This window comes from Chlamydotis macqueenii, chromosome 1 (assembly GCF_036417535.1).
Source record: "Chlamydotis macqueenii isolate bChlMac1 chromosome 1, bChlMac1.mat, whole genome shotgun sequence".
Lineage (NCBI taxonomy): Eukaryota > Metazoa > Chordata > Aves > Otidiformes > Otididae > Chlamydotis > Chlamydotis macqueenii.
Window position 1 is genome coordinate 64,357,811 of NC_141556.1, and position 11,657 is coordinate 64,369,467.

Below are 11,657 nucleotides of genomic sequence, written 5' to 3' on the forward strand. Positions count from 1 at the left end.
TCTAGCTTGTTTAAGATAATCTCTACCTAGCTTGTCTTTGCTGCTGTACTTTGTCTTTTCTGGTTTTGCTGTAGCTGTCCTTTGAAACAGCATGACCTGTAGCTGAAAACAGTATAAGGGGAAAGAGCTCACCTCTAATATTGGTAGGGTCATTGTTATGAGTGTTATCACCTCTTCTAAAATATACAGGCTTAAATTATCACAGCATTGTTGCTTTTTCCTGTAATGACCAATACCTACTGTTCATGTATTGTCCTACTGACACAACACCTGTTTGTCCTTTAAGTATGATAGTGCAATCTTTACTTGCTCTCAGAGGTGTGAGGTAAATAAGCTTAGCAACCTGTGCTGTGTGATCCAAAACTACTTCTAAAGCTTTGTGCATAGGAAAATAATTATATTGAGTACATGTGGACTCTAACCTTTAAAAAACAATCACATTATTCCCTCCATAAGTCCTGTGTTTTTGAGCATTTCAGAAATTATTTTTAAAACAAGATAAGAGGAAATAAACTTTGTCAGCATCTGACAGTATTTTAGGAGCTAAGGTTCTTGTGTAGCCGATCAATTTCTGGCACTGGAATCTGAAATATCACTGAGAATAATTTATTTTTTCTTTTTCTCTCTCAGATGCTTTATAAAGCTCACCTGATTTGCCTTAAGACCTGTTGTATTGCTGTCTATAAGCACCTGGCTATAAGGTCAGATCTTGATTGTTTGAGTTGTTGAAGAACAAAGGCCTGCCAGGTTTTAGTGCCCCTCGGCTGCACACAATGCTGTAGTCTTTGCATTTTTGCACTAGACCCCACTGTACAGTTGCTCTTTGAGGTTGCCTTTGTGCCATGCAGAAACCAATTGTGCTTTCAAATATTAATGTTGACCTTGCCAATTTTGGTTGTTCCCTCCACCCAGAAGCAGCAGGGTCACCCTGCAAACAGCAGCAGCAAAGAAAACATCCCTTTACCCTCTGCTTATAGAGGCAAAAATACCTAACTTTTGTGTGAGAAAGGAGTAGATAAGTAGACTTGGGCACTGCGGGTAATCTTTTCCAAGCTGCAAAAGTGTCATCTCGCATATGTATCTGGAGGCTGGAGAGCAGTAAGGCAGGCAGAGGCAGTGGTGAGACCTGGATAGCTCTGAAGGAGTACTTGGGAGCAGAGAATAAATAGGCTGAAGGACTAAACAGGATAAACAGATAGGTGCTTTATCTTCTGCCTTTCTTTTCCATGTAAATCCAAGGAATGGCCTCAGAAACATCAAGCTGCTCTCACGTATCTGGGTCCAACTGAGAGACCTCCAGAAGAACCAGAGGAGAGACCGTCCAGACCTCCTTTGTATGTGAGGCTTTACAGACGACTTCGGTTATACTGGTCATCTCCTCCGAAAGGTGAGGTGTGTGTAATTTGGCATAATCACACATGCAGGCTTTACTCCTCTACTGGATCAAAGGCGAGGGGGTTCTGCTTTAATTTTCTGCTCTCTCATTTTTGTACTTCATTATTATTTATTAAAACTGTGATTTTGTCAAGATAATTACAGTAATATCTGCCAGAAAGGGAACAAAGTAGTCCTGTCAGTGCTTGTGGTCTCATAAACAAAAATGTATTTGTAAAGAACCCAGTGAGTTCCCTGGGCTCACAGTTGCTTACCATTGCTATGGAAGCCTCCATAGGTAATACTTGGCTCTTATGGGTGAGCTTCTTGAAATTTTCATCTTCTGGAATGGCTTCTTAGTGGGCTGGTGAGAGAGGAGAGCAGCCATTGTTTTTCTGGGTGGGAGAAGTTGCTCACACAGAGCAATAAATGTTACTTAAAATAGAACAATAAAACTTGGGCCATGTAGAAGCATTAAGTTTCTTTTGGTACATGAAATTTATTTCTGTACCATGAATTTTCTTCCATGTGGTCTATGAGCCTCTCTTGGGTTGGGTGGTTAGCTAGGTGGCAGCACATGTGGCAGGCTGCAGAAGGAAGGGGAGCACGTATTGTGTGCAATTTGGAGTGATGTGAAGTCCTTCTCATTCCTTCTTGGCTAGCAGAGGTGATTTAGACAGAAGCATGGACTAAGTGACCTGTATATGAGAACTGAACTCTGGAGTTTCCTCCTATAGAAAATAACATGTTACCACTGCATCCTGAACATTGGATTCCTGCTTTTCTGGTAGCAGTGCTTCATGTGTTTTCTAAATGTTCCTGTAATACTAGCCCAGGAGATCTGTTAATCCCTGGGCATAACGACTCATGGGGCTGCCATGTGAAGCACTTGATAATCTTTCCTGCCACTGTGTGAATAATGGTGATAGTTTTTTCATCCCTTCAGTACTCCCAGGCTTCCTTTTTCCTTTTTTAAGATTTTGGTATTTGAAGGAAACAAAGCTAGTGGTCACAATGGGTTAGAGTGATTTTTGCAGGTTCATAGCAGTGAAATGATGATCAGTGTAATTAAATTCCACTTAATGGTATCTTCTCTTCTGGATTCACAGAAATCCCCCAGGAGGTAACTCCAGAGGACTGGGAGGAACTGAAGCTCTCCACCGTTGAGCTTTCCATTGCAACTCGGAACAGGCAACTTGATCTGACAGTAAGACCACAGTATAACTGGATTCCAAATGTTGGCTGCCCACAGTTTTCCTTTCTTGCTAAACTCCCATTCTTGTGTCTATATAAATAAAACTTACTACGCCATGCACAGAAGGGCCCATGACTGAATCCATGAATGGGCGAGTTTCAGAGGCAGTGTAAAAGCACTGGAGACCCATGTAAAACTGGGATGCAGAGGGATGAGGAAGAATTTGTATAATGAGAAGGTTTCACTAGCCAAGCAGAAGCTTTAGGGTTGCCCAGGAGAAAAAAAAGGCATCAAAATAGGCACTCCTTTCCTTCTTGACCCATGGAAGAGTGATTCTGTTTTATCAACTGGTGCTGGAAGGAAGCTGTGAGCCTGAGTGTCTGCCTGGAGTTGTGGCTTTTTCTCTGTCTTTTGGCTTGCAGAGCAAGGGGTTAAAAAGAACTGGGACAGGGGCTACACTGAGTTAAGGGACAGGAAATGCAGGTGGCTGTGGAAGAGTAGAACCAAAGGAGCAAAGGAACTGTTCCTGTCATAACCTTCTCAACATGCTCATGCTGTTCATTCACTGTTTAAAACCCTGTCTTTGGCTTATGTCTCTGTTTTGGTGCAATTTTATTGCTGTGAAAATGATTTGGATAGATGTCAGTCTTTTACTGGAAAATGCTAACATAGTGATCCTGTACTGGTGAGCGGCCCTTCATGTCTTCCTCACGGCTGCAGGAAAGCACTGCCATTACACTCACATTAACAGGAGGTGTTGAACTTACTGCAGTGTATTTTTTGCTCAGAATTCAGAGTCTTTTAAGAACCTGAAAATTTGTGTTATATTGAGACATTATTTTTGTAGGATCAATTAAAAAAAAAAAAAAAACAAAACACCCAGGCAAAAATTTCCTCCTGTTTTCTTCTTAGAATGTGCCACATAAATTTGGGGGTGGTTCTTCATCAGATTTGGACCACCAGTGTCCTAGTAATGGTAGAAGCTAGATGGAGACTAACAGGGTATTTGGTTTTTTTTAGTGGTTTCTAGATAGCCCTCGAATGAAACAGTTGTGGTTGCTGAACTGGATTAGAGTCAGTGATGGAAAGAAAACAACACCTACAAAGAACTGAAAAAATATCTTATTGCCATAGAATTTATGCCTTCAAGATGCACTTTAATACAGGTATTGAACAAAGAAGTGATGTAGGGTTCTCAGGTCTCTTGCACAGCCTAGAGAAATGAATAAGTTTATGTTGGGGCAGTTGTACTTTTCTGTTCCTAGAGCTGGAAGTAGCCTGATACTGCATCTTTTTTTCTACAGATATGGACCCCTTACAAGTGCTTTTAACTCCCACTCTTGAAGCTATTTTCCCTGTAGCCATCAAAGCTGAACAACATCTCTCTCAAATCGATACCAGGGCAGATCTGCAGAGTATTGTCAGCCACTCCTGTCTTTCTGTCTCACTTCAGATTCATGCCTAGGCTGCCTTGTTGAAGAGAAGCTGATAGAGCCATACAGGTGCAACTCAGACAGTGCAGTATTTACCTCTGCAGATACAGCAAATAAATAAAATAAGATATACTAATAGATGCATTTATTTTTACTTTTGTCATTTTGATTGCATCTGCACTAGGACCTTTGCCAGGACAGAAATGTTAAAATAAATAAGTAGAATAAATAAAGAATGAATCGCATCTTAATCAAAGTTGCTTTCCCAGCAAAAGCTTTACTATATACTTGGTTTAAGGGCAGGCTGTAAATACAAAAGAAGCTAAGTAAGGAGTTTAAAGGAATGATATCAAGAACACTTTGACTTCCAATTTGTATTGTTTAAAATTCTCTTACTGTAGTGTTTGGTGGCCAAATGATGCATCATTATGCTATTGCTTAAAGCCATGAAAGACCCATTAATAGAAATCTTTGTGAACAGAAGTAAACCCAAGTGATCTGCTGTTACTGTGTTCAGTAAGTGTGTGAAGTGTAACAAGAAGCCAAGCCTCTGAATCATTATTTCACTGCTTGTGGTATTTATTGTTGAATAGTCATCAGTGAGAATTTACTATCTGTAATTTATAATCTGAATCCCAAGTCAAGAGTGGAAAAAAGCATGAAATGCATCTTCTGCCTTCTTTTGTGGGACAAAGGACTGAGTGTTTTGTGAACATGTTGCAGTATCATGGGTGTGGCATTTTGAAGTATTAACTGCTTCATTTCTGAATCCTTTTTTGCATAGCGCACTGAAGACTTCATGGATATTTGCATTGAAGCAGATGCTGTCAGCAAAGGCCAGTTTGTAAACAGAGGGTGAGTATCTCTGTATGAGTTGAAACAGTGATTCTGAGAGGTGTGCTGGTTTTCTCTGATCTTGTGCTGCAAAATTCTGAAGCAGATGACTGCAAAGGACGCCAGTCAGTAATGCTTCATGACGATTACTGATTTTTTTTGTTTAAAATTCTTACTCATTTTCTCTTCCTGGAAACAAGGCAGAGCAGTCTACCTGGAGTTCTTCTTAGCTTCTGAGTTTGCTTTAGCTTTCATCTTTTCCCCCATTGTTATAGATCAGTACTACTTGGATAATACTATCGTAACTTAATTTTATAGATGGCCATACGGACTTATCCCCAGAATCTTAGCCCTAGCTGCTCAGTGGGTTGAGAGGCGGTTCGCAGAGCTGATATGTTTGTCCTAGTGGTACCTGGGATTTTTGAACTCTGATTAGACAGACCCTGCTTCTAAATGAAGGGCTCCCTTGACTCAGTAACTCTTGTGAGAAATTAGGTCTGACCTGGAAGAACTTTTGGAAAATGTGAATTTAAACAAAGACTTTAAGCAAAAGTATTGGTGCTGTGTATATGTGGAGTAAGGAGGCTGCAGGTGTGAAGAAGCAGCATGTAGAGAAAGAGCGAACACGTATTGCTTCCTTTGTGCTGGCAATATTGTCATGTAGTGTGTTTGTTCCTCCTGCTCTCACCAGACACAAGTCTGAGCTGCTTTTTCCAGCTTCTCCGTACAGTCCCACTAGCAAATACATTGCATCTTCAGTGCAGCTTTTACCAGCAACAAATTTTCCCACTAAATCCAGAAGTGCTCTTCTGCATGGTACTATTTTGTTTTCTAATCTTAGGGCTCCCTCTAGTGAAATCAATGGAAAGATTTCAACACATTTTTACCTGCTTGTCATCACCCTAGCAATTCCTGCATGTGTGTCTTGTTTATGATACTAATAGCAGCAGGCCCCTTATTTGAGCATCCCATGAGCCTCAGTGGGTATAGGATCTTCTGACCTACGCATACACGGTAGCAACTGCTTTTAAGTTGCGTGAACCATGTGGACCATAGGTTGCTTGGGACTGAAATCTTTGTTTTGAAGGCTACAGAAGGAAAGGAGGAGAAAGTTTTCCCGTTAGCAGCAAGAGGAATCTGGGCTGTTAAAGGAGGGAGAAAAAGGAGATGCTATGCTAGTTTTCACACTTTGCTAGCAGAAAAAATGTGGATGAATTTGTCTGATTTACGGGAGGGGTATTAGAGTGTACACCCACTGTAAGGAATGTCTCCCATGTGGACTGGATGTGCTTCATGCAGTAGTATGTCACATTTTCCGCCTGCAATTACACTGTCATGCAGAAAAAGCCTCTGATGAGAGTAAACATGCCCTGCTGGCTACAGCTAATTAGAGGCAGTACCAAAAGCTTTGAGCTGCTCTTCGAGGAAAGTTCAAAGAAATAAGCTCTATTGATTAAATAGTGCCCAGAAGTCTGTAGGTAACAAAGGAAAAAGAGGGGTGTACAGGGTGGGGAACAGTGGGAAGGACTGGTTAGTCCTACAGAGAGAAGTCAGGACAGAAAAAGTGTGCCCAATTTAATTTATTTATTTATTTATTTATTTATTTTTGCAAGGCGAAATCAGGGTGTTCAGAGAAGCTCTGCATCGCACAGTGCCCTTTGGCAGCCAGGTTTGAATCAAGCCCATTATTAGAGGTTCCCCATTGCCTAGCACCAACAGGGTTTGTCTTTGGAAATGTATGAAGAAGCTCTTTCTTTTTTCTCCTTTTTTAATGCATAGTTTTAAACTCATCCAGAACTTAGGGGAGTTGAAAAGGTTTTTAAGGAAAATACCTTACCAGTGCAGATATGAAGGATTTTTTTTTTTTTATATTGAAGAGGGTGCTGACAAACGCTGATCAAGAACTGATGGATCACACAGAGGAAACCAGACATCCAGTGGGAAAGTACCATGCAGGCTCAGGCAATGTGTGTGAGGGGAGTAGGGGGATGCATCAGAGTGCTGGAGGGCAACTGCTGTTGGATTTCAAAGGAAGGAGTGGGTCAGCTCAGGTGTACGAAAGTGCCTTCTGGCTGTGGATCAGATTTGTGTGAACAAGAGCATCTGCAGCAGGGATAGAGCTGACATTTAAGTTAAGGTGGAGGAAGAACAGGCAGTTGCACTATAGGGCTTAGAAGTGCTGGAGGGAATGAGAGCAGGGATGGAAAGTGTAGCATCAGTAATCCACATCCTGGTAGTCAGCTTAGATTCTGTATATTAAAGTATGGACAGCTGTTGCTCCTGGGCACAAATAGAGTTACCAGGTACAGTGCAGAAAACTGTTTTTTTTGGTTAGAGAGTCTTACTCTGAATCATTTTGCATTGGCCACTTCTGGAGGCAAGAACTAGGTTAAAATTTTGTGTGTTATCTGTAGTAGGTGTTGTGGCTCTCTCTCTGCCTGTATTTTTGTAATTCAGTGTATGGAGTGGGATAAAACAACCAATTGGAACTGTTGCTGTTAGGCTTTGGTCTTGCTTCTGTTTCACATTGCTGTCTTGTCTTGAGTAAAGAGCGGAATCAAATGGAAATTATTTCTGATCTTTTTATACTGGGTCACTAGAGAGGCAATCACTGCAATTGGAGTTGTGTCTACTTGCTTCTACCAGAGTTCTCCTTTGACTGATCTTTAGTTCCATGTCTTGTCTCTTTGGAACTTCACTTGACCCCATAATTGCATCTACGTAGAGCCTTACTTACCTTTGTGAACCAAAAAAATATACTTACGCACCTGACAGCAATATCTAGGACCTTGTATGTCAAATTTTGAGCAGGTTAAAACTTAAGCAGGGAATCTAGCTGCTTGTTTGTACAGCACTGTATAAATTGACAGTATTTCATGCCATCAATGATTTATAGTTTATATTGCCAGGGGGATGTTTAATTCCCTCACATTCACTCATTAATCTTTTAGTATATACATATTTGATTAAAACCAAACTTTCCAGAGTTAATCTTGCTTCTGTCCTTCCCTGCCCTTTCCCTTGGTGTCTTAGCTTTTCTTCCTTTGTCTTTGATTATCATCTCCTGTTTCAACCCTCTCTTCTCATGTTCTTTCTCTGGGATTTTCTGTGATTTTAAGAGGTGCTTGCATTCCTCAGGGCACAGAAGGCTTGGGGTATAGGGAGTTTGTGACATGTTTTCATGACTTCTTTTCCTGAGCGTTATTTAAATACACTCTTCTTTCATATCAGTCTACAGAATAGACAGAAAAGTTGGGACAGCTGGCGCTGCCTGTTGGAGGAATATCTGTGATAATTCTGACATGCTTAAGATCTGTGATCTATTAACGCTGTAACTCTGCTGTCCCCTTTGCTATTTGTGTGTTGCTGTCTGCCTGGAGAGGGGCCCAAACTGAGAGGTTACTCCCTGGGGTGCAGTGTACCCTTTGTCAAAGGTCAGCCAAAACGTTACGTGTATTTTTAGTCAGGAGGCCAGAGTTAGGTCAGTGTACCCAAGAGCTTGTGCTTACTCTGCAGCAGCACATGTTGGGAAAAGGAATCGCAACGCACTACTCTTTAACAGTTGAGCCAGTGACAGGACAGCGATCTAAGTCTTGAAAAAGACCACATGGCACTTGCACCACCAGCTTTCTAAGACAGGCAGCTGCTTTCTATGTGCTCCCATTTGACATCCACAGAACTAGGAAAGTAGCACTTCTCTAAGTACAGTATGTAAATAAGAATCTCACAAGTACCAGAAGAGAGGAAGTAACCGACAAAAATGGATCTATTATTTGGCATGAATGAAATGATTATATTCTGGGGGTTTCTTCACAAGAATGATATAAAAGTAGCTGGTAAGAAACACCATACTGACTGGTGTTTATGTGGGAAGAGGGGAATTTTTTTGTTTGTTTTTATTTTTTTTATTTTTAGATGGTAAGTTAGTGGTTCAATATAACTATAATTCTACCAGGTTTTTTGGCTTAGGGTTGTTTAGGTTGCTGGTAAGTTATGTGTGTGTATGGGACATGAGGAGATGGTAGTCACTGCAGGAATTGTACAGTTTAGCATGTGAGAAGCACAAAACTGTGCTATGTGTTCCAGTATACAAAACCATATGTTCAAGTATATTCAGTAAGCCTCAGAGCAGAAGCTGGTTGGAGGCTGACAGTGCATAGTGATATGTATTGGCTGCAGCAGAAGAGGGAATGTCTGTTTTAGTTTCTTGCAGTTAAACCCACAAATATTTGTATATATACATAACCTTTAAGTTCACCAAATACTTAGTGATTTACCAACCCACAAAGACATATCGTCCTAAATATGGCTGTTTCCAAGTGAAACATCTCCTTAACTTGCCTCTCTTTTGGTTTGAACAGAAGTCAAAAGATGCGTGATCCGCATACGTGCCCTGAAGGGAGTCAGTGCATCCAAGCCAGCAGATGCCTCTTGCAACTTCCGGAGGTGAGAAGCTGAGGGAACTGGGAAACTCTGTCACTTAATTTCCTTGTACCAGTTGATGCTGCACATTAAGAAATCCCTACTCCAAATCTGGGAGATTAATTACACTCACAGCGAGACACTCGGTGCAGCAACTAAGTCCCTGGCCAGGAGACACATACTGCAATTTCCCAAGTGGTCTGTAAACCAAAGGGGGAGCTTCATTCTGCCGGTAAACAGTAACAGACCTTTTATGTAGACAGCTGTAAAGGGTCCCTCACTCAGGTGTATTGCATATGCACACCTTCTTCTTCTTAGTATTGAAGATGTCTCTACATTTTACCCTGAAAGGGCTTGTGCTGTAGAAAAGATAAATATTAGAAGCTTTATGGAGACCAGAGAGGGTGAGACAAGACAGAGGAGCTTGGATCACTATAGAGGAGTGTCTCAAAACTTTGAATAGATGAGGCCGAAAAGAAGCCAAAACTGTCTGCCTATGTAATTTAGATCAGTCTTTCATTGCTGCTTAGCCTTGGGGAGGACGGTTTCTAGTTTTTACAAGGACGTGAAATCAATTTCATAGACAATTTCTATCTTCAAGTGATTTATCTATCATTCAGCAAAATAATTCCATATTAAAGGAGAACAGAAGATACTAGAAGGTGAAAAAATCTGTCACTTCCAATTGAAAATCATGAATTACGATGTCATGATTAGCCAGAATTCTAATACTTGCATCAAACTTACATCATGGCAGTTTTGTGATTATGAACAAATACTCTGGAGTGCTGGGCTAAGTACAGCTGAGCTATAAGTATGAGTTGTGGTATAAAATGAACTGTTCATACTGCAGCTGCTGCTAAGATCTTCAGAGTATGTGCGCATGGCACAAAGCAGTGCTGTTCGACTCCATGATGAAGGAACTGGAGGCAGCTGAGATGAGTCTCACCGGCTTTGCAGAGAAGTGGGATACGTTGATCCAGGGGGACTGCTGTACCTCTGACTTTCAGAATCTATGCTGCATTCTCTAATCTGTGCTGTACTGGTGTACAAGTTCACTTGGAACTGGTTTGAGTATCCACGTAACATAGCCCTACCTTGAGTCAAGGGCGTGCAAAGCAGTCATCAAATTTGTTTAAGTAAAGCTAATCTGACATTTTGATGAATGGCTTTAATCATTGGTAACTTATCAGTGTTCAAGACAATGCTTAAGAAAATTCTATTGCTGAGTAATTCCTGACCCATGAATTACTTTGCATCTCACATTTCAGATCAATATAGTAAAACAATACCAAAAGGTGTTTGTAACATGGATTTAATAGGAGTTATTTAACAGGCACTCCTGCAGATTAGCTTATGTCACCACTGGCAGATCCAAGATCTAAGTGCATATAATTGTGGTTCCAATAGCAAAGAATCCTTCAGTATAAACAATGTGGGTCATTAAAGCTCCCTAGCATTTAATTATCACCAATTAGCAACTAAGTGAGGTAACATCTAATGCAACAGACTCTTAATATATTATGTGCGGTGAAGGATAGCTCTCACTGTGTTGCTGAGACCAAATGGGCTGAAGGCATAGGGAGGCAGTCATCTTGGTTAAGACTCGGCAAAGTGTTCAACTGTAGTGTATTATAAAATCAGGTATCAGTACTACAGCATTGCTGAAATAATCTGTTTGATGTTTGACCCTGATCAGCACCGTTATCTGTACACAGGGCACTGAGGGATCCTTTGGCATTGATAATGAGGAGTATGAAGCTATGCCTGTGGAGGTGAAGCTATTACCCCGGAAACTCCGGTTCTTCTGTGATCCCAGAATGAGAGAGCAGATGCTCCATGCAGCGGTACAATGAGAATTCACGACAAAGGGGCCAGTGTTCACCAGTCTTATCAGGGTCTCTTCAAGACACATGAGACCATTGACTTGAGTAACCCCACCAGACTAGTAAGCCATTTTGACTATTTTTATGCACAAGCTACTTCCATTGGAAGTGGCTGATTTGGCTAGTCACAAAGGGGTTAAAAAGGCAAATGAAAATTCTGAGAAATGCATGTTAACTTGATGGCATCTTTTTTTTTTTTTTTTTTTTTCCCCAAAAGAAGTCATCAGTGTTCCATTTACAGCACTGCAGGCTGAGTGCTGTGTGCCAGATGCTACTGCTTTAATGCAACTGTATATTAAAGTAAAATTAAAGCACATTTGTCCTTGTGTTTTAACAGTTTAGGTCTACTTTACCTGTGTATAAATCTCACAAAACCTGAGATCTTATAAAAAAAAAATATATATTTTGGGAGAGTAATGCTAAGGAAGTCTGTGAAATGTTGGAATTGCCATATTAAAATAGGTGGTTGGTTACCTACTCACAAAATAAATCGGTGATACAAAGCTATAGAGG

At 40.8% G+C, this 11,657-nt stretch overlaps 1 protein-coding gene across 2 annotated transcripts in view; it reads left to right on the forward strand.

The window, feature by feature from the left end:
- The window catches only part of AGK (acylglycerol kinase), a 37,534-nt gene extending 25,883 nt beyond the window's left edge, over positions 1-11,651 (forward strand). For both annotated transcript variants that reach the window (XM_010119717.2, XM_086754913.1), the window contains 5 exons: positions 1,240-1,387; positions 2,484-2,581; positions 4,787-4,857; positions 9,198-9,282; positions 10,977-11,651. In XM_010119717.2, coding sequence (XP_010118019.1) covers positions 1,240-1,387; positions 2,484-2,581; positions 4,787-4,857; positions 9,198-9,282; positions 10,977-11,114 — 540 coding nt within the window. In that variant the 3' untranslated portion in view covers positions 11,115-11,651. The remainder of the gene's footprint in view (positions 1-1,239; positions 1,388-2,483; positions 2,582-4,786; positions 4,858-9,197; positions 9,283-10,976) is intronic.
- The last annotated feature ends 6 nt before the right edge of the window (positions 11,652-11,657 follow it).